The sequence below is a fragment of the Primulina eburnea genome, chromosome 13, assembly GCF_022965805.1.
Source record: "Primulina eburnea isolate SZY01 chromosome 13, ASM2296580v1, whole genome shotgun sequence".
Taxonomy (NCBI): Eukaryota; Viridiplantae; Streptophyta; class Magnoliopsida; order Lamiales; family Gesneriaceae; genus Primulina; species Primulina eburnea.
In genome coordinates, this window is record NC_133113.1 from 2,696,389 (window position 1) to 2,720,149 (window position 23,761).

Here is a 23,761-nt window from a genome sequence, read left to right on the forward strand (position 1 = left end):
AAAAAAAAAATCGTAACTAACTGAATTTTTTGAAATACTTAGTTTTACTTGTGAAATACTTACTTTTAATTTTAAAACTACTTGATTTAGAAAATGAAATACTCAGAATGTGTATTAAAAACTGGATATTCAAATATGCATTTAAAAAAAAACAAATTCGCAAATAATTGAATTTTTGAAATACTTAGTTTTACTTATGAAATACTTAATTTTAATTTTAAAATACTTGATTTATTAAATGAAATACTCAGAATGTGTATTAAAAAGCTGGATATTCGAATATGCATTTAAAAAACAAAAATAAATTCGTAACTAATTGAATTTTTTGAAATTCTTAGTTTTATTTGTGAAATACTTAATTGTAATTTTAAAATACTTGATTTAGTAAATGAAATACTCAGAATGTGTATTAAAAAACTGGATATTCGAATATACATTTAAAAAAAAAATCGCAACTAATTGAATTTTTTGAAATACTTAGTTTTACTTGTGAAATACTTAATTTTAATTTTAAAATACTTGATTTAGTAAATGAAATACTCAGAATGTGTATTAAAAAGCTGGATATTCGAATATGCATTTAAAAAAAAAACAAATTCGCAACTAATTGAATTTTTTGAAATACTTAGTTTTACTTGTGAAATAATTAATTTCAATTTTAAAATACTTGATTTTGTAAATGAAATACTCAGAATGTGTATTAAAAAACTGGATATTCGAATATACAACGCAAGTTCACCAAATGCTCGCATTTCCATCCAAGATCCATTTGGATGAAATGTTTATTTCATTTAATTATTTTTTTTTGTTAAAAATCAAATTCGCAACTAAGCATTGAACTTTTTCAAGTACCTAGTTTTACTTGCGAAATACCTAATTTCAATTTTAAAATACTTGATTTGGTAAATGAGATACTCAGAATGAGTATTAAAATACTGAAAATTCGAATATGCAATGTAAGTTCACCAAATGCTCGCATTCTATCCAAGATGCATTTGGATGACATGTTCATTTTATTTATATATTTTCTTTATTTTTTTTTAAAAAAATTCGCAACTAAGTATTGAACTTTTTCAAGTACTTAGTTTTATCTGCGAAATAATTAATTTCAGTTTTAAAATACTTGATTTGGTAGATGAGATACTCATAATGAGTATTAAAATACTGGATATTCGAATATGTAGCGTAAATTCACCAAGTGCTCACGTTTCCATCCAAGATGCATTTGGATGAAATGTTCAAGGACTTTTCAGCAACCACAAAGCTTTGAAAAAGAAAAAAGGCTTAGAGCGAAGATTTGTAGATTTCCGGACAATGTTCTTCAAGAGAATATCCCGTGATAGGAACAAGTAACTTAATCCGTGTATTTAAAATTTACAGATAAATATGAAGTCGGATATACGTCGATAGTCATAGTTCAGTAGGTCGAAAGCTAGTGGATTTAATAAAACGACATGCAATTCACCCTTGATAAATAATTAAAGAGATTTAATTACTTCACTGAGTTGAATTAGTTTGGCATAGCTTGAGAGGGCGTGTTCAATTGGATATGAAATCTCGTCGAAAGCATAGATCATTGTCGAACGAATTAAGTAGTTTAGCGAGGGGTAAATGAAATACTTAGAATGTTGTATTAAAATACTGGCCAATCATGACTGAATTTACGTTGCATATTCGAATATCCAGTATTCTATCACATATTATGAGTATCTCAATTACCAAATCAATTATTTTAAAATTAAAATTAGGTATTTCGCAAATAAAAGTAAGTACTTCAAAATGTTCCATGTTTAGTGATCGAGCAAAACTTTCATTGTAAAATTCTTAGTGATCGAGCAAAACTTCAAAATGTTCAATGCTTAGTTGCGAATTTTTTTTAAAAAAAAATAAAGAAAATATCTAAATAAAATGAACATGTCATCCAAATGCATCTTGGATAGAATGTGAGCATTTGATGAACTTACGTTGCATATTCGAATTTTCAGTATTTTAATACTCATTCTGAGTATCTCATTTACCAAATCAAGTATTTTAAAATTGAAATTAGGTATTTCGCAAGTAAAACTAAGTACTTGACAAAGTTCAATGCTTAGTTGCGAAATTATTTTTTTAACAATAAAAAAAATAATTAAATGAAATGAACATGTCATCCAAATAGATCTTGGATGGAAATGCGAGCATTTGGTGAACTTGCGTTGTATATTCGAATATCCGGTTTTTTATACACATTCTGAGTATTTCATTTACTAAATCAAGTATTTTAAAAATTAAAATTAAGTATTTCACAACTAAAAGTAATTATTTCAAAAAATTCAATTAGTTGCGACTTTTTTTTAAATGCATATTCGAATATCCAGTTTTTTAATATACATTCTGAGTATTTCATTTACAAAATCAAATATTTTAAAATTGAAATTAATTATTTCACAAGTAAAACTAAGTATTTCAAAAAATTCAATTAGTTGCGAATTTGTTTCTTTTAAATGCATATTTGAATATCCAGTTTTTAATACACATTATGAGTATTTCATCTACTAAATCAAGTATTTTAAAATTAAAATTAAGTATTTCACAAGTAAAACTAAGTATTTAAAAAATTCAATTAGTTGCGAATTTTTTTTTTTAAATGCATATTCGAATATCCAATTTTTTAATACACATTCTGAGTATTTCATTTACTAAATCAAGTATTTTAAAATGAAATGAACATGTCATCCAAATGTATCTTGAAAGGAAATGCGAGCATTTGGTGAACTTACGTTACATATTCGAATATCCAGTATTTTAATACAACATTCTAAGTATTTCATTTACCCCTCGCTAAACTACTTAATTGGTTCGACAATGATCTATGCTTTCGACGAGATTTCATATCCAATTGAACACGCCCTCTCAAGCTATGCCAAACTAAGTCAACTCAATGAAGTAATTAAATCTCTTTAATTATTTATCAAGGGTGAATTGCATGTCGTTTTATTAAATCCACTAGCTTTCGACCTACTGAACTATGACTATCGACGTATATCCGACTTCATATTTATCTGTAAATTTTAAATACACGGATTAAGTTACTTGTTCCTATCACGGGATATTCTCTTAAAGAACATTGTCCGGAAATCTTCAAATCTTCGCTCTAAGCCTTTTTTCTTTTTCAAAGCTTTGTGGCTGCTGAAAAGTCCTTGAACATGTCATCCAAATGCATCTTGGATGGAAACGTGAGCACTTGGTGAATTTACGCTACATATTCGAATATCCCGTATTTTAATACTCATTATGAGTATCTCATCTACCAAATCAAGTATTTTAAAACTAAAATTAATTATTTCGCAGATAAAACTAAGTACTTGAAAAAGTTCAATACTTAGTTGCGAATTTTTTTTTAAAAAAATAAAGAAAATATATAAATAAAATGAACATGTCATCCAAATGCATATTGGATAGAATGCGAGCATTTGGTGAACTTACGTTGCATATTCGAATTTCCAGTATTTTAATACTCATTCTGAGTATCTCATTTACCAAATCAAGTATTTTAAAATTGAAATTAGGTATTTCGCAAGTAAAACTAGGTACTTGAAAAAGTTCAATGCTTAGTTGCGAATTTGATTTTTAACAAAAAAAAAATAATTAAATGAAATAAACATTTCATCCAAATGAATCTTGGATGGAAATGCGAGCATTTGGTGAACTTGCGTTGTATATTCGAATATCCAGTTTTTTAATACACATTCTGAGTATTTCATTTACAAAATCAAGTATTTTAAAATTGAAATTAATTATTTCACAAGTAAAACTAAGTATTTCAAAAAATTCAATTAGTTGCGAATTTGTTTTTTTTTTTTAAATGCATATTCGAATATCTAGCTTTTTAATACACATTCTGAGTATTTCATTTACTAAATCAAGTATTTTAAAATTAAAATCAAGTATTTCACAAGTAAAACTAAGTATTTCAAAAAATTCAATTAGTTGCGATTTTTTTTTTAAATGTTTATTCGAATATCCAGTTTTTTAATACACATTCTGAGTATTTCATTTACTAAATCAAGTATTTTAAAATTACAATTAAGTATTTAACAAATAAAACTAAGTATTTCAAAAAATTCAATTAGTTACGAATTTATTTTTGTTTTTTAAATGCATATTCGAATATCCAGCTTTTTAATACACATTCTGAGTATTTCATTTAATAAATCAAATATTTTAAAATTAAAATTAAGTATTTCATAAGTAAAACTAAGTATTTCAAAAATTCAATTATTTGCGAATTTGTTTTTTTTTTAAATGCATATTTGAATATCCAGTTTTTAATACACATTCTGAGTATTTCATTTTCTAAATCAAGTAGTTTTAAAATTAAAAGTAAGTATTTCACAAGTAAAACTAAGTATTTCAAAAAATTCAGTTAGTTACGATTTTTTTTTAAAATGCATATTCGAATATCCAGCTTTTTAATACACATTCTGAGTATTTCATTTACTAAATCAAGTATTTTAAAATTTAAATTAAGTATTTCACAAATAAAACTAAGTATTTCAAAAAATTCAATTAGTTGCGAATTTGTTTTTGTTTTTTAAATGCATATTCGAATATCCAGCTTTTTAATACACATTCTGAGTATTTCATTTAATAAATCAAGTATTTTAAAATTAAAATTAAGTATTTCATAAGTAAAACTAAGTATTTCAAAAATTCAATTAGTTGCGAATTTGTTTTTTTTTTTAAAATGCATATTCGAATATCCAGTTTTTAATACACATTCTGAGTATTTCGTTTTCTAAATCAAGTAGTTTTAAAATTAAAAGTAAGTATTTCCCAAGTAAAACTAAGTATTTCAAAAAATTCAGTTTGTTACGATTTTTTTTTTAAATGCATATTCGAATATCCAGCTTTTTAATACACATTCTGAGTATTTCATTTATTAAATCAAGTATTTTAAAATTTAAATTAAGTATTTCATAAGTAAAACTAAGTATTTCAAAAAATACAATTAGTTGCGTAAAGTTTTTTTTTAAAATGCATACTCGAATATCCAGGTTTTTAATACACATTCTGAGTATTTCATTTACTAAATCAAGTATTTTAAAATTGAAATTAAGTATTTTACAAGTAAAACTAAGTATTTCAAAAAATTCAATTAGTTGCGGTTTTTATTTAAATGCATATTCGAATATCCAGTTTTTAATAAACATTCTGAGTATTTCATTTACTAAATCAAGTATTTTAAAATTGAAATTAAGTATTTCATAAGTAAAACTAAGTATTTCAAAAAATTCAATTAGTTGTGAATTTGTTTTTTTTTAATAAAAAATATTTAAATTAAATATACAAGTCATCCAAATGAATCGGGATTGATGAGTGGAAAGAGAAGATGTACAACCAAAATAAATATTTATATACTTTTTTTATTAATTGAAAGGGTAAAAATGTAAAAATGCATGAAATATGTAGTAAAAGCTAAGTTGGTGTTTTGTCAGGTACTAAATTTTAAAAAAAAACTGTTGGGTACTGAATCTTAAATTAATCTTGCACAGATGTATTTTTCTACAAATTACCCTTAGATGTTTTATATTTTTATTATTTAATTCTTAGATCAGGGATAATAACATATAGTGAATATGTTATGACATAAATATAGTTATCACTTATCATACCTGTCTCATCTATTATGTAAGATGGTATCGTACCAACGTATATATATTTCTGTAACACAAATAATTTTGTTTATAAGATGATTTTACGAGTCAATTTTATAAGATAGATGTTTTATTTAGTTATCATAAAAAAATATTACTTTGTTTTATAAATGACAAAAACTTGTGTGAGACGGTCTCACGGGTTGAATTTGTGAGACGGATCTCTTATTTGGGTTACCCATGAAAAAGTATAATTTTTTATGCTAAGGGTATTACTTTTTATTATAAATATGAGTAGGGTTGACCCGTCTCACATGTTAGTATCCGTGAGACGGTCTCACATGAAACCCACTCTTTATAAATATGATCATGGTTGACCTGTCTCACGAATGTCTAAAAGTAAGATCCGTGAGATCATGACAAGAGATTTTTTTTTTCTTTTTATAATTAGTGATTTTTTTTTTAAAAAATTACAGCATCTTATAAAATATATTTTTATTTTCTAATTAGGGGAAATATTGTCATTTTGCGATCATATGGTATAGATATTATTCCATTTTCAAGTTACAATCACTTTTAAAAAAGAAACTATTTTTTGGTATTATATATTACAAGTCAATGTGCACTATCCTAAAGATGAAGGCTTTCCAAAAGTGATTGATGCATGGTGAAAATTTTATTTGTTATTATTTTGTTAAAGAAACTAAAGATCCATATGTTTTTTTCATCGAGATATTGTTATAATATCGAATTCGAGATCTCGTCTTAATTGAAGTGGTGAAATTAGTTTTTGACGTACATTGTAGTTAGTTGGCTCGGACGATGCTGCTCCATGGGGTAGTGCCCTTAACCATTAATTTGCTGCCAAGTGGCAATTAATTTCAAGCTTTTTAAATAAATAAAAATTTATTAAAAACCTTATGTGTTATGGGCAAAAACGGTTCACTAACCATAGTTCAATTTTTTGAAATGAGAACTCGTCAAATTCGAGGCTCCTTTTTTCCACCTTCATTTTTACGTTTTTTCCCAATCTTTTTTTTTTAATATTAATATATAAATAACAAGAAAATAAATTAAAGCAAATTAATTATGACGGAAAATTCAATAATTTTAAATGAAAGGTTTGTTTTTTTTAACTTTAACATTTTGATTGGTAAGGTTTGTTTAACATCACCAAATTCAATAATTCAATAATTTTAAATAATTTTAAATGAAAGGTTTGTTTTCTTCAAATAACATCTTTTGTGTGTATAAACAAATGTTTAGTTTTCTAATAATTCAATTTCCACAAGAAAATAACGTGCTCTTTCTTCTTTTTAACTTTCTTTTTTTTATTTAGGTTGTTCATGCTCGGTCAAGTGGCAGTTTAGATGATGGTGTGACAAGATTAGATAATTATCTTCTAAGTCTACTATCAAAATGCTCAATTGTTGCTAACAATTTAATAAAATATTAATTATAACAGTTCCGATCTTCCACTAATTTGTCAAACAAATTTCCATTTCATTTACCTCATTGTGGACCGATCATTCATCGAAAATCCAAAAAAATACAAAAAAAAAATGTGAATGCCACAAAAACAGTCATATTCGACAATAATATGCGCATCAATAATTTCATGCTCCTTCAATTATCACGATCCTGTCCCTGCACAACATAATTTTTTTTATGAGAAATCAATTTGTAAAAACGTTTAATTTTCTTCAAAAAATATCTTACTTGTGATGAATGATGACTCCCAAATTGATACGGAAATAAGTTCATCACACTACTTGAATAGAAGTTTGTATTGTCTTTCTACAATTCAAATACAAAAAAGAAGAAGATATAATGCACATTTTTCTTCAATAGTAAAAATTAAAGAAAACTCGGTTACCATTTGATTTGAATACTGGAAAAAATGTTGATTGTGCCCAAATTGAGATTGAAATTGAGGATATGCAAACAGATATTGTGATAGTGAGACATTTGAATGTTGTTGTGATGGTATAGATTTACTTTCCTGTATGTTGATGGCATCTTGTGAACTTTGGCCCTTTTTTTTGGCTCCTTTTGTGCCTAGCAAATAGAAAAAAATTACAAACTTAAAAGTAGATTAACTATATAACAAGTATATGAAATGAAAACTTACTTGAAATTTTAGTTTTTCCCTTTTCTTTGCTTTTGTTTCTCTTAGTATCCCAGTGTCGTGTGATATTTGCATTTGTAACTCCTTTTGCTTTAGCAGTAAGTGGGTTACGTACGCATACTTTAGGCATGTAACCATTACTTGTAATATCATCACACGGTGTCTCATCAACGACACTCAAATTCTGGACAAGATTAGAGATTTCATCTTTTGCTATGTCAACCAATCTATATAATATTTTTCTCGCATCCTCATGAGGTTTGCTCAGTTGAGTTAGATCATACATCGATCTCATTATTTGGTTGACAAACACCATCTCAGATACATGATCACCACCATCACCACTGCAACATTCTTCAAAATCATATTTAACTCTATTTCTTACATTCTTCATCCACCTTTTCAAAATATAACTGTTGGGCAAAACAGTGACATCCATACAGTTAAACATCATCAAAGCATGCTTACACAAAATCCCCATTGTCTCAAACTTATGACAACTACATTTTATTTCATGACGCTGCTTATTGAACACCACATGTCTAACCCTCGAGTTTTCATCATGAGATTTTACTTTGACCTCAAGCCAATTCCAATCACTGCCAAAACAAGATGGTGGTTCAACAAATTTGCAATTCAAAGAATTAACCAATTCAATTTCAAATAACTTGTATATGGAAATCGTGTAAACCTCAGCAGCATTAGTCAACAATGGATGATTTTTTAAAATCTGTGCAGGCTTACCATGACGACAACGAGTATCCTCTGTCTTTTCCTTATTCCGCCAATTATTTTGAATTTTTGCATAATTCATCACAAATTCATACAAAGAACTCATTTTGTTACATACCTTTTCAAAGTCATATTTGTGGCCTCACTCCTCGAAGTAGCCAAAAGTCCCGCACTAAACCTTCCACTACTAAAGGCAGTAGCCCATTTTTCCCTGAGTCTGTACATCCCATTCAACCACCTATGATCATCCAAATTATATGTATCAATCATATATTTCCATGTGGCCTCAAATTCATCTTCAGATTCACAATAAGTCATGCATTTATACCATAACTGTTTAAAAGCTGAATCTCCATTTAAACTCCCAAAGTGTGAAGGAGCATTTTGATTTATATGCCACTGACATAAACGATGATGTGAATGTGGAAAAACTGTTTCGATGGCATTCATCATAGCTTGACATTGATCTGAAAAAATAGTTTGAGGTTGCTTTCCATTCATAGAATCAAGAAATGTTGTAAACAACCATTCAAAAGAACTTTCGGTTTCATCTGACATAAAGGCCAAGCCAAACATCACATTCTGCATATGGTGATTTATACCAGCAAATGGAGCACATATCAAATTATACTTATTTGTTCTATATGTTGTATCAATCGACAAGACATCACCAAAATTTTCATAATCAACCGCACTTCTATAGTCCCTAAAGAAAAAGTTCATCACTCTATCGTCATCATCCAATTGCACGTTCCAGTAAAAGTAATTCTCTTTATTCGCCGTATTTATAAAATATTTAATAAGCGCAGTGGCATCTCCATTCTCAACTTTGGTATGTTTTTTCAGTCGACTCATATGATCATATGCATCCTTTCTAGTAAAACCCAAATTTTCTGACCCACATGCTTCATTTTCCATGAAAGAAACAGCCGCAGAGACAGATATTCCAGCATTTACCATAGCTTCTAGAGTAGACTTTTTTGCATGTGATATATTGCGTGCCGATCTTAACAAGTGAGTTTGATCATGTGCAAACATCTCATGGTTATGCTCTTCCACAAATCTACTCACTCTCCATTGACCCCCATTTTCTCTTGAAATTTTCAATTTGGCTTTACAATTAGTTCTAGTGAGCAGCTTTTGATAAATTGGAATCTTTTTACTAGATCTTTTTTCATCTTTCAAACCTTCACATGAGCAATTGAATTCCTTTGATTGAAGTTCATCACTATGGGAAAAACATCGCTGTTCACCCTTCCTTACACTAAATCCCTTGGCATGTGCGTATTGACAATACAATAAATAAGCTTCTTCAAGAGTGTTCACAATCTTACCCACTTCTAGTTTGCTCTTCAAAACATCGACAATGAAATTTTCAGGTTGCACCTCTCCATTTTCTTGCATAGAAAAATTAGGGAGTCCAGGTTGCGTTTTTGGAATCAGATCAATTTCAGTTTCTTCCCCGTAGTCTTCCTCCAACTCTTCAAGTGCCTTTGATTTCTCATCTTCCATTTCCCAAAAAAAAAGACCAACTGGATCTAATTTAAAAAAAAAAAACAAATTAGATGAAGGAAACATACATGTATTCAAGTACCACATATTACAAAAATATGGACATAAACAAGAGAATAATCTACTGTATTTTACTTTTTAAAAAAATTACATGGGTTTAATGTAGAGTTTAGGCAGTCTTTTAATATGAAGCGGAGCTCTTGGTGCTTACTCTATAATATTTCAAAATTGAATATAAGTAGAGGACTGGAATTGTTATTGGATGCGTAAATTGTTTCTCCGTGGACATGAGGATTCGGAGCCCCCCTTTTCGTAAATAATATTGCAATTACAATTGATATGGTTTGAACCCAAAACTATATCGGGAGATCGATAGCTCTTCTACTGAGCTATATTCCGCGTCGTTTGCATCAAACCCGTATTTCAAATTGCTTTAAACATTAAATATTAAAAATCTTGGAGCTTTGATTCTTAAAATAATATTTTGGTTTTCTCCCTACCATCTATATCTCTGTTAGATAGCTTTTATTCAGTTTGTTTTTTTCTTACTCCGTGTGATAGTCAAACATGAATATTTGGTCCTTAAATCATCGATTAATACAGCAAAAAGCAACAATAATTAAAAAAATTACAGACATACAAAATTAGATGAACAAGGATAAAGAATAAAAAATAAAAAATAATAACCTATTCTTGGGCAGAAAGTTGCAAAATGGACCAAAGTGGTGGAAGTTTTGTTCTGATTTTTTGAGAGATGACGGCGGAAGAAGGAATGAAGGTCAAATGCTTTTTTAAAAATAAATCATTTTAAATAATTGAACCATGGTTAATGAAACGTCCAAATTGAGATAACACATAAAGTTTTTAATAAATTTTTATTTATTTAAAAAGCTTGAAATTAATTGCCACTTGGCAGCAAATAAATGGTTAAGGGCACTACCCCATGGGGCAGCATCGATGAAACCTAGTTGGGGATGTGAAGTTTCCTTATTTTTAGTGATAAGATTTTTAATGAAGTAGGATATTTGATGTCTCTAGATAAATATGTTGGGCACCATTTTTCATACCCAAAGGTTTTAAAATTTTAGTTTCGATACTTGAAATTATCATTGGACGTCATATGTTATTTAACATTCATAAGGTGTTTAGTTTGTATACCTGTGCGTAAATTATGCTGGGCTCCAAACCAATTCAGAATTAGCGGAGATGACTCTTCTTGTATCTATTTTCGAACAGATCTCTGCATTTGAATGTCTAATCGGATCCACGATCAGAGATTTTGTTCCTTGTTTGGATTAAACTAGAAATTGAAAAAAATTTTGTTTTGAGACCGAAACGTATGAATTTTCAAAATCTGGAGTCGGTGTAGAGTCAGCGAGACTATGCGGTGATGGAAGTGTTGGCCAAAAATTTCTTCACCGAAATTATGGTGATGGCCGAAGGTTTATTGCAAGGGGAGAAAGGATTTTGTGAACTTTTGTATGCAAAAAAATTCTCATGTTTTGTGCCTCTTATGACGTATTTATAGAGTATGATTCTTGATACCATCAGAAATCTCTCGCCCAAAAATATTCTTAATCTTTGTCTCACCAGGACTCTTAATTTTCATTAAATAAAATTATCATATTATTATTTATCATGTATTTATCAATTTTTGATAATGCAATACATGATATATTAATAATATATACACATATTTATATCTCTATAAAAATGTATATATAAACATTAATATATTTACACATGTACTTTTATTACACGCAGAGATATATTAATTAAATCAAATAACAATTATTAATTTATCTAATTAACTTATTAGCTAACTAATTCTAAACCCCTTCAGTATTTTATGAGAATTTGTACATAATAATAGGCACCCCTACTAGTACTATCATTTAATCAGTAAATTCTAAATTTACTAAATAAATGATTCTGAACTCATTATAACTTCGATCGACGATCTGATTGCACATATTTGTCAAAGATACAAGTCTTGTTCATATAATAAAAATAGAAAATTTCGAAGATCAAAACTTTTACTCAACATATTGGGTAGCTGTCAGTTTAGTTAACTCCTTTACAAAAATAGATATTTCTACTCTCCTTCCTTAATTAGCTGTTAAGCTAACTTTCATTTTTCTATCCTATGAAATCAATTTATAAAATTCTTTATAAGCATTTTGTTTCAAATCAGTCAAACTATTGTCACCAAACTCAACTCTTTGAACTTTGACTTTCTCAATGGGAACACAAAATCCGATATTTGTATTACCTTCAATGTTTCAGGGATACAACTAGCTGTAAGTTTACATCGAAAATAACATTTATTCTTATTCGGGCTTATCTTAATTACCCCACTTCTTTTCATCAACTCCTTGATCAAGAATTTCAGAATTCATTTTTTATTGTACCCATCAGATCATGAAGCAATGCTGATAAGATCGTCTAGTAGCATTGCCTCATAATCCTCTAGGTATCGCTGATAGTACCTGCAGGAACCTTAAGTCATGGTTAGCATACAATACTGTCCATTCAACTCATATATCCTGATCGAATTTGCAACCATTGGTATATCGAGAATTGCATATGAATTCGATAATGATATATCTTTGATTAATAATGACATGCTATCTGCAACTGAGGAAACACTTTCCAAAATGCACACGTCTTATTATGGTCAGAGATTCCTTACATTATTAACTCATCAGACCATATAGGATATCTTCATTCGTAGGCAACGGTAAATCCCCGACTATAATGAATTTGCTCCTATGTATTTCGAAACTATACCCAATCTCACCACTTGATGACCCTCAATGCAGTCGATAACTGATCAAAATGCATGCAAGTACGCAGAGCCCCTACATTGTCCTACGTCAAACGACTAATGATGTAGAACCATAACCGTAGACCATTCCATTCGATAAGTGAAAACACTTGGACAGTCCGAGGAGGGTAGTTCAGTGCATCATCATATGATCACTCATCTGTATGAATTGACTTCAATAAAACATGGCGTTTACATCACATATGCTAATCTCGAGCTCAAGCGACATTTATTCTTATTTTATGCGGCTAATACGACTTGGAACCTGTCTAGAATATATGTTACACTTCCTAATGTGTTTTATGATCTTACGTTGCGAGACAGACCTCATGATACCAATTATATAATTCAAGAACTTTATCTATGCAGCTTTCATGAGTATACAAATAAAACATAATGTCATAATTGGATAAAACTGTAAAATATTATTAAAATTAAGTTCGTTAAGCCAAACCACAAGTTAGTTCGCTAGGCAGCTGCTCTAACAAAATCAGTCTACTTCTGTATTCATTTCTTGTTATGTCCTATCCTAGAGGTCGATGCATGGACTCACTAGTCGGCTACCTTCTCGAGGTGGGAGTCGGCTGTATGACCGTTCAGGTTCAAAAATAATGGGCACTCGGGTTTCAGGAATGTCGATGTACCCGTATGTCCAAGATACAAGTAAAAACGATGGCATGTATGTCCATGGCATCAACCACCCACTCATCTTACATGAGAAAAGAAAGATTGTAAGTGGAAGTTGGGTCTTCCAAAGCAAGATAGATGAAAATGAAGTGGGTCTTCGCAGCAGGACAAAATACTCGAAAGCAAAAACCACCAACCAGAACGTGGGTCTTCTTCAATGGCTTAGGACGCATGCGGGAAAAGTTCATCAAACTTTATATCAAAATGTGAATATTTATGCTAGGCAGAAACTTTACTAAATATGTTCCATTTAGAAGGTCAATACACCCATATGAAATTACAAAAAAATTATATTGAAACCATATTATTACTCGGTCTTAAAAAGGTTTTAATCAAACCATTACGCCCGAATCTTATCTTCCGAGCATGTCGAATTTTAAAGCTCTTCGACAAAGGACAACTTGTTTCAAGATTATGTCATCCAAATCATACTTATAAGTTGAAGGACAAAAAGTCTGCAGTATACATGTACCATTGCAAACCCAATAATCCAGCTGCTGTTACAAGACTAAGAATCTGGGAAAAAAGTAGATATATTATGAGAAAAAGCGTAAGAACTCAAGTCTCCATCATCTGTGGTTAAGACGTTCTTGATACATACTGTGCATACAACGCACAATATATACAGTTCTTGCCCGTACAAACGGAGAATAGGGCAATAGGAAATAGAATTCCGGCACAAAGGAAACAAGCTACTTATGAAATAGCTTCATCTTTTCGGCATTTTACCAGCAGATTCTTCAGATGGTAAACAATATTACACACAAAAGGGTGGTTCACTCTGATTCAGTCTCTTCAGTATTACTACCCTCAGTTTGTATCTCGGGGAGGGTATCAGGATCCAAGCGGGCGTTTGTCTCCTCCAAGGAATGGGAAGAATCAGATACATCAATTGAATCAAGTTGAATTTCTTCGGAATTTTCGGTGTTTTCAGATTCCAAGCTCTCATTTGCACCATCCTCTGCATAAGATTTCTCAGCATCAATTACATCATTCGTTTCTGTTGAAGAATTTATTTTATTTGACATTTCAGACGATTTCAGGGTGTTCGACTCTGCATCTTTGGTTTCATCAGGATTCGTTGAGTTAGAAACAAAATGATTATCATCTACGACTAAAGTGGAATTATCGGCCTGCTCGTCGATACTTTGCAAGTTTGATCTTTCCAAAGAAGTACCCTCAGATAGAATTTCCTGATCATTCGTCTCTGTTGAGATCTCCGTTGAGCTGTTGCCTGTTTTCAAATGATCGTCAGAGACTTCTGTCACCGTGGTGTTTAGAGATGAGCCATTTTCAGAGCCGTCCATCACATTTTGCTTATCTTCACCAATTGTTACATTTGAATGTTTCTCATCCAGAGCCATTTCACCACCTACCTCCAGCTCTTTCCTCTTCTCGCCGCCCATATCAGTTTCTTCTAAAATGTTATCGGGGTGTCCATTAACGTTTTCATGATTTTGATTCTCTCTTTCAGTGGTCTCTACTTGGGTATCATGCGTTACTGCGCTAGAAGCATCATCAGCTTTGTAATGTTCCTCGCGTGCCTCGTGGGTACCTGTATCATCTCCATCATGATCACCTTTCTCTATGAAACTTTCCTTCTCCATTTGCCCATCTTCGGGATCTTTTTCTTCATTCTCATTCTCACCGTCGTCGTCCCTCTCCTTCTCACCATCTACAAATTCTTCTTCACTATCAATCTCTGAATCTATTTTCTCTTGTCCACGATCTTCTATCTCATCATCTCCACTTTCCACTTTTTCATTCTCAGTATCTTCAACTTTCTTGTCTTCCAACTCATCTTCTTCATGCTTATTTTCATCCACAACTCCAGTTGTTTCCTCCTCTTCTTCTGCTTCTTCGTCATGCTTCTCATTCTTAGTGACAGTATCCTCCTCTTGGGGATGGATATCTTTTCTACCAAGTTTTATAAATGTGCCACTACCTCCTCTGCTAATCGATGCTTTCGCATCACTTTCATCAAATTCTTTCTTCTTATCATGGGAGTGCTTAACTTGGTATATCAACCAAAAACAAACAGCAAGTAACAAAAAAATTTGCAGAACATGCTTAACCTTGATTCCCTTGGATCTCTGGTTCCGATTGGGAGTCTGCCTGGACATAATGATTTCCTCGTGACGTATTATTCGCTACTTCTCATTTCCCACTGCTGAGTGCACAAGATCATGCCACAATGTTAAATATGTAAAAGAAAAATTACTCAATACTAGGGAAAAATCAAGCATTATTCTGAAATATTAATTCAGTGGACTCCCATTATGATTTGTTTAAGGAATTGAACAGTTCCTCCTGCCAATATCATAGCCAGAACAAACTTAGAAGCCTAACATGGCAAACTTGACAATAACGATGTCACAAAACCCATTGCATAAACAAATTCATAAGTTGCCAGCGTGAACATGCCTTTTTTTTTGTGATAAACTCTTAGTGTGCAAACATAATTATTTATGATTCAGATAAAGTAAAAAAAAAGAAGAGAAAAGCAAAAAATGGTTCCCTGATATACGTGGGTCGCACAGCACGGCTCATGTTGCATCTGTAAAACTCACCTAATTTTTCTCTTCATTTATATAAATAAAAAATTAAGACTGTGTACTTGTCAAGGATTTTTCCTTTTGGAACCTATCTCTGATTGATACACAACATAAATGCCAATGGCAAGCCTAAGGATGGAATAACTCACTACTAACAAAATGTACATTCTTGAGCTAATGACATCATTCCATAATCCAGAAAGATTGATATTTCTAGGCAAAACTCAAAATAATTGAACTCCTTTCACGGGATTTTTGCTTCACAAATATCACTCAATTTTCTCGTATAAGTTGTACATATTCCATCTCAAAATAAAGGTCATTATCCTATTGTCTTTGCAAACCAAAAGCACAAAGGAACATATATAACTTATCTTACGAAAAAATATACTGATACAACCCCCTACAATTCATCCCAAGAAACCAAATTTTTTAACCAAAACTGATTTTTTTTTTTTATCTATTTCTCATGCAAGTCCTTGGTGTCAAAATATCCAGAATCTTGCAGTTTGCATTGGCTGACCAAAAAATGAAACGCAATGGTAGTAAATCAGTAATACACCTCTTCGACTAACTGGTTTTTTACCAAATTAATACTCCAGAATTTTAAAATTTTTGAATTTGAACGATAAAAAGATAATCATAGAAGCTTTGACAGACTTAGATTCATATCCATAACCCTCAAATTTTACTTTTACTTCAATATCACTAATAGAAAGAGAAATTCAGGACCTAAATAAAGCTCAAAAGATGGTAAAATTGGGAAAATATAATGAAACAAGCACAAGTCAAAGATCAAATCACAGGAAAATCAAATACAGACTTTCCACAAACTATGAGCTTCAACAGCACAAATTAGAAAATTATTGAAACCAACATCCCAGGTCAATGGAGTCAAAATCAAATCTTATGCTAAATACCAACTACCCATTTCCATAAACAATCAAGAAAAGTAACAAACTGATTACCCAAGTTCAAAGATCCAAGCTTTCACTCATTATTCACTTCAGCACTCAAGAAAAAATCAAATTGTTCCCAGCAATCACTTGGTAAACAGCAAAATCAGCAGATAAACATATACAGTAACATAATACAAGGACAAGATACCTGAAGAAGATGACAGCAAAAACTGCAGCGGTCACGAGACAGATTCCAGCAGTTTCTGACGCAGAATTCAATTATCAATCTATTTTCTCCCTTCAATGGGACAACTCTCCGATTTATGCTACAGAGCAGAGAGAGAGAGAGAGGGGTTGACCGTAGAATCTACAGATGGAGTCGGGTCTGCACCGCAAAGAATCCGGATCTTGCTAGTAGAGAGGAGGAGATGTCTATAGACCATAGCACGAATAGCGTCTTCGAGAAACCATTCGGGTCGGGTATAAGTCCGGGCCAGGTCCGCCGGATCGGGTCTTGCTTTAGATGGAGTGGAGGTGTAGATTTGATAATCTATAGACGAATTCGTCCCTCAAAGACGATTCGGGTTTTTCGAATTATTATTTATAAATGTTTTAAGATTTTTATTTTAAAAATTAGTTGTTAAAATATTTTAATTAATATTATTTAGAGTCCAAATGTATATTCAATATATTCAGTATTATAAGAGATTTTTATTATTATAATATTTATAGGAGTAGGTCTTTTGTAAGACGGTCTCACGAATCTTTATCTGTGAGACGGATCAACCTTACCGATATTGATACTCTTAACATAAAAAATAATGTTTTTTATGGATGACCCAAATAAGAGATCTGTCTCACAAAATACGACCCGTGAAACTATCTCACACAAGTTTTTGTTTATTTATAGACCCGTTCGATGTGTCTCACTACATACTGCAAACATGTGTTGATAAGATCGAACACACATAAAACTTTGATATCCTTCTCGACAAATAAATAAATATCACATACGCAATAATACATACGTACACACACATATATTATATAAAAGATTAGGTGTAGAGATTAATAACGTTAGCGTTAGTGGACGATCTAAGAATTTAATTTAATAAATTATATATTATTATCAAAAAGATATAATAAATTTTATATACAAAACATTTTAAAACTCATTTGAGAATTGAGTAGATATCTTATAGAGATGGTCTCACGAATTTTTATTTGTGAGACGGGTCAATCCTACCGGTATTTACAATAAAAAGTAATACTCTTAGCATAAAAAGTAATACTTTTTAATGGATGACCCAAATAAAAGATCTGTCTCACAAAATACGATAAATGAGACCGTCTCACACAAATTTTTCCTTGAAAATTTTATTTTACTTTTTCAAACATTTTAAATTTAATTTGATTCAACAACGAATAATTGATCAAAATTAACAGATTTAAGTTTCATTATTCAAGAATTGCAATTTTTAATCTCTCAATCATAAAAAAATTCATTTTTTAATACATTCACATCACACAATAATTACAACATTTAAACATTAACCTGAGACAAAAGAGATTTCATGTGTGTGCCTATTCTTGAAACTTGAGATACCAAAATCATGAGACTAATTTTACGGGAAAATTTCATAGAAAACTTACATACAAAAGTAAAAAAAAAAGTTCAAAACACTATTAATTATTTTGGGCTCTAAATTTGGGATGGGCTGTAATCCACCATAGTCCTAATATAGATCCATATTTGCTCGGTGTGATATTTTATTTATGAAATTATAATGTAGGATCAATCGTTCGTCGCTTTACCAAAAGTTATAGTTAGTGATAATAACACAACTCGAATATTTTAAACTGTACAGCAGTTCAAGCATCACGGTTCAATCACTCTACCAAGTAAAAAAAAAAACTATTGCACTTAACAGATCATATTACTGTTATTCTGTTACCCTGAAATCAATTCTTTTGTTTTGTATTTGGCATGTTTTTGTTTAATGATGTGAATTGTGAATGATTTTATTTTGGAAAGTGTCATTGGTATTTTCATTAATTTTAAAAATGTTCGTGTTATTCTATAATATAATTATTCAAAGAAATTTGAGCTAACAATTGTCAATTGTGCAGTTCCATTGAAGCGCGGGGTATTATTTATTTGAGTATGTCTCTTGTGAGACGGTCTTGCGAATCTTTATTCTGTGAGACATGTCAATCTTACTGAGATTCACAATAAAAAGTAATACTCTTAGTATAAAAATTAATAATTTTTCATAGATGAATCAAATAAGAGATCCGTCTAACAAAATACGACCCATAAGACCGTCTCACACAAGTTTTTGCCTATTTATTTTCTCGAGCCAAACTACTATGCCTTAGATACAATTGTAAATTTGATTCCGTAAATCAGAATAATTTTAATTTTGTAAAATTGATTAATTTCAATTTAATATTATAAATGTTTTTTTTCCCACAATTTTGGGTCGTTATGACGAAGTGGTGAAATAGGTCGGCTTTATTTTAAAAATATTATAAATAAAAAAAACTAATTATAAAAATGTTACAAAATTAAAAGTTTTACAAAACTAATGCAATCCGGGAGCCAATGCTACGGATTCACAATTAAAAATAAAAAAATAAAAAAAAAACAATTAAAGAAAGAGCCAATGCTACGGATTCACAATATCCGTAACCTCCCACCCGTGAACTTCCTTGTGTTTTTTCGCTTATTTAAATGTGGTGCGTCCTCTTCATTTTCTCACCGAAGTCGAGCAAAAAGCCTCAGGAGCATTAATAAAATATAACAAGTGTGAGAATTTTGCAAAAAATATAACGGCTTGTTATATTTTATATTTTTAATATTATTATGTTATAAAATTACTAAGCCGAATACTAAAATTGTTGATGTTTGAAAAAAATCTCAAAGTTCATATTTTAAATGTAATTATATTATATTATTTAAATATGAGAATGAGTTAATATTAGCGGCTTATAATTACAAATGTTTAAAAATTTAATTTTTTTATATAAGTCATACTAATTTTTTTTATTATTATAAAAAACAGTGGTATTATTAAATACAAATTTTAATTAAATTGATTTGACAATATAAATTGTAATAATAATGAAAAAAATTTGTAAGTGATTCTTGAACTTTTATTATGATTGTATACATTATGTCATGATTTTAATAAATGTGTAAGAAATTCATAATTAAATTTTGTTGTGATTGTATACATTATGTCATAGTTTTTGGTGAAGACATGGATATTGTGAGGGCCTTACTTTACGTAGGTGGCTACAACATTATTGAAGATGGTAGGGTTGGATATAGTATCCCCGCAACCAAGCCCATTAAAATCCCTCGGTCTACTACATTTTCTCAACTGGTGAATTATGTGCATCGGAAGCTAGAGATTGACCAATCAAAATTCTGCATCAAATTGTCAACAAAATATTGTTATAGCTCGTTGTCTCGTTACATTGAAGAACATGTCTATATAACAGATGATGATAGTCTACAATTTATGTTTGAGTTGCCGACATTGGATTGCATGTACTTGTATGTTGATTCATCGTCAATGTTACAGAACGTAAGTGGTTACGATTTTGATGTAGTCATGGTTGGGGAACAATAGGTTTAAATGAAGTGGGACCTTCTATGTATCACGTCGATGAACATTCAGCTCAGACATACTCTGTGATCGATACTGGTCCTTGGGATCACAATATCACGGGTCACACTGAAGAGGACTATGCATGAGGGATGAACAGAACACGAGAATGAAATTTTACTTCAGCGGGTTGGGATCATCATATCACGATTCATCAGAAGTTGATGTCGCATGGGGTTCTAGTAGAACATGCCAATTGGATTTAAATTCATGTGCTGATGAAGAAAATACCACAAATGTCAGACATTTTGATAGTTCCGCCTGAGACTGCAAATATTCCCGCCCCAATCACGGAACACATGCTTGAGCAAAATGATTTATTTGGGGACAGTTCGCATCATGTCATGAATAGTGATGATGATTTGTATGCTACATCAAGTGACGGAGAAGATGAGCATGACATTGACAATGCAAATGAAGGGACCTGCCCTTCTACCATCCTGTCAAGCATATCTCTCATTATACGGACCGGATGATGATCCGTGTGTGTCCAAGGGAATCCGCGTTCTCCACCTGCAATTTATAAAAGTACACAATAGTTTCATTAAAACTAAATAACAAAATAATAATAATAAATGTTAATTATTTTTATTAGTACCGTGCGCCGTATGATGGGAATGGTAGACCCTGAAGCACATCCGCAGCCTACTCTTGTGAAATAGATACCTGTTGCGCTCTATCAGGGCAAAGAAGAGTGATTTTAGACCACACCCAAATCTGCAATAACATACAACAGAAATAGTCAAATCATAAGAAAAATTAAGTACAAAAAATATAATGACCGTAGAAGTGTAAATATAACTGCAATATCTGAATAGGGCCACACAAATCGACCTTTAATCTCATTGATGTGTCGCACAACTCTCTATAAAGATATGCCAACACAGCAGAACCCCAGCTAAACATATTCACTAATTCTATGTCCTCAAGAAACTGCAAATACATATGTTTCACAGCAGCACCTTCCGAGTCCGGAAACATACATCCACCAATGATCATTAATGCAACACAACGGGAATATTGTGCCACGTCCTCTTCAGTGCTTTCATCATTAATCATATTATTTAGGCAATGGTCTAGCAAAGCGGTCAGATAAAGATGTACACCTTTAATTTGAGAAGATGTAGGCGTAAAACCCAACCAAGTAGCGCAGCCCTGTTGTAAGGTATGTTTGTTGTACGCGGTATCTAAACCAGTGATGGGAATGCCATCAATATTCAACCCCCAAATAAGGGCAACGTCCTGCAGGGTGATTGTTGCCTCGCCCACGGTAAGGTGAAATGTGTGTGTCTCACGACGCCATATCTCAACAATGGATGTAAGCAAATGATTATCATAATATTTAATATGACCACACTGAATGACACCTTAGAAGCCCATGCGTGCAAGACATAGGCGGACATGGAAGTGAATTCCAGCATTAAGTAATCTCCAAAGACATTTGTCTGATCGGCGTGGCGGAATTATTGCATCCATGTTTTCAGCGTTAATATTAGTTGATATGTGTATCCCACAAATACAACACATTCTCCGTATTTCCAGCCATCTTGCAAACAATAAATCATTAGTTAACAAATATTATATTTTATATCAACAAAATTTAACTACATATTTTATAGTAAACAAAATTTATTTGTAATTTACGGCTAAAAAAAACATATATGTTGATGACAAATTAATAATAAAACTAATTACTGTAAATTAAAAAATTTCTTTTAAAAATCAATAATACTTTATAAAACGTAACATGTAATTATAAAAAATATATTAGTAATAGTTATTATTAAGTATAGTAATAGTTATAAAACGTATACATAGTAATATTAATTTATTATAACATGTAATTAGAATAGTTGAAAAATAGTTATTTATTATAACATGTAATTATTAAGTATAGTCATAGTTGTAATTAATTTAAATATATTTATTATTATTACTTAAAACTACTATGATGCGTTCATAAAGTGATGGATAATTCAACAATTCTAAATTATAGTATTATAATTCCAATAATACAATTAATATTATAACTATTGTTATTACTTAAAACAACTATAATTAACGAATAATAATAAATATAATAAACAAAAATAATTATCATTACCTCTTAGTATTTTGAAAAAATGCCGAAGATTTGTGCTAATGAATAAATGAAAAATTCGGAAGACCGGTACCGGAAAACAACGTGCTAGGTGCTCGGCGATCGAAAGCAAATTGAGGAAAATGAAGAACGAGAGCTCACGGTGAATGAACGAAGGAGGTGAGCTAATTTAAAGAAGGGAGCTCACGGATTCATTGAATCCGTGAGTGGTAAAAAAAAAAATTAAAAAAAATCAAAAAAAAATTGAATCCAGAAATCAGATTTCCGGATTGTAATATTTTTACAACACCCCACATTTTGTTATATTTTAATATATATTTTTAAAATAATATTATTTTTACAAAAACCCGAAATAAGTCTGCATACTATTAATGTATTTAACACCACCTCAGTATTTTGATAAAAAATAAAATTATTAAAAAAATAATTAATTATATTAAACTGAATTCTGACTAATTATAGGAACATAATAAAATTTAGAAGAAAAATTTTCAAAAATAAAAATAAAAATTAGATGAACTTGTACGATTAAGAGAATGTTTGCAATCATTAAAATGATAATTGGCTTTTAAGCTTAAAAAATTTATTTTTGTGTGTTTCTTAAACCTAAATTTTGCATTTATTATGTTTAATTTAATTAAAACCCATAATCTGGTGGGATGTTCATCCAGCTTTTACAAAAGTGATTATTATAACGAGGTAATGTTTGAATCAATTATTTATCAAACCTATCTATTTCTAATTTTTATTTTCTTAATTTTTTTCAAATACTACACATTTTTTTATTTAATTTTCTCTATTTCTTCATAATCTACAAAACTTAATCACTTCTTTAAAACACATAAGCTAGTTGTTGTATAAGCTCTCGCTCTTTCTCCCTAAATTTACTATTTTTCCTTATGTGTTAACGAACTAACCTTTATTAATTTTATAATTGGGTTCCCTATGATAAATATGCCTTTGAGTTGAAAAAACATGTAACTAAGTGTATTTAAGGGTGAATATTGGGT

General features: G+C 30.5%; 2 protein-coding genes and 1 long non-coding RNA gene across 4 annotated transcripts; all 3 read right to left on the minus strand.

Annotated features, from left to right (window-relative positions):
* Nucleotides 1–7,108: 7,108 nt before the first annotated feature.
* Nucleotides 7,109–8,524, minus strand: LOC140810687 (uncharacterized). The gene is made up of 3 exons (XR_012113275.1): nucleotides 7,513–8,524; nucleotides 7,356–7,433; nucleotides 7,109–7,283 (listed from the first exon to the last, which is right to left on the minus strand). It is a non-coding gene; the product is annotated as an uncharacterized lncRNA (long non-coding RNA).
* A 74-nt stretch (nucleotides 8,525–8,598) lies between these two features.
* LOC140809179 (protein FAR1-RELATED SEQUENCE 5-like) lies at nucleotides 8,599–10,008 on the minus strand. The gene has a single exon (XM_073166675.1). The coding sequence runs from the start codon at nucleotides 10,006–10,008 to the stop codon at nucleotides 8,599–8,601; it is 1,410 nt and encodes a 469-aa protein (XP_073022776.1).
* A 3,953-nt stretch (nucleotides 10,009–13,961) lies between these two features.
* On the minus strand, nucleotides 13,962–17,519 carry LOC140809122 (uncharacterized). Of its 2 annotated transcripts, none has more exons than XM_073166607.1 (2): nucleotides 17,185–17,519; nucleotides 13,962–15,689 (listed from the first exon to the last, which is right to left on the minus strand). In XM_073166607.1, exon 2 carries the CDS (start codon nucleotides 15,643–15,645, stop codon nucleotides 14,299–14,301), a length of 1,347 nt encoding a protein of 448 aa, XP_073022708.1. In that variant the 5' UTR covers nucleotides 15,646–15,689; nucleotides 17,185–17,519; the 3' UTR covers nucleotides 13,962–14,298. The 2 variants fall into 2 exon arrangements, with proteins under 2 accessions (XP_073022708.1, XP_073022707.1); XM_073166606.1 differs by having other exon boundaries at nucleotides 13,962–15,692; nucleotides 17,185–17,518.
* Between the last annotated feature and the right edge of the window lie 6,242 nt (nucleotides 17,520–23,761).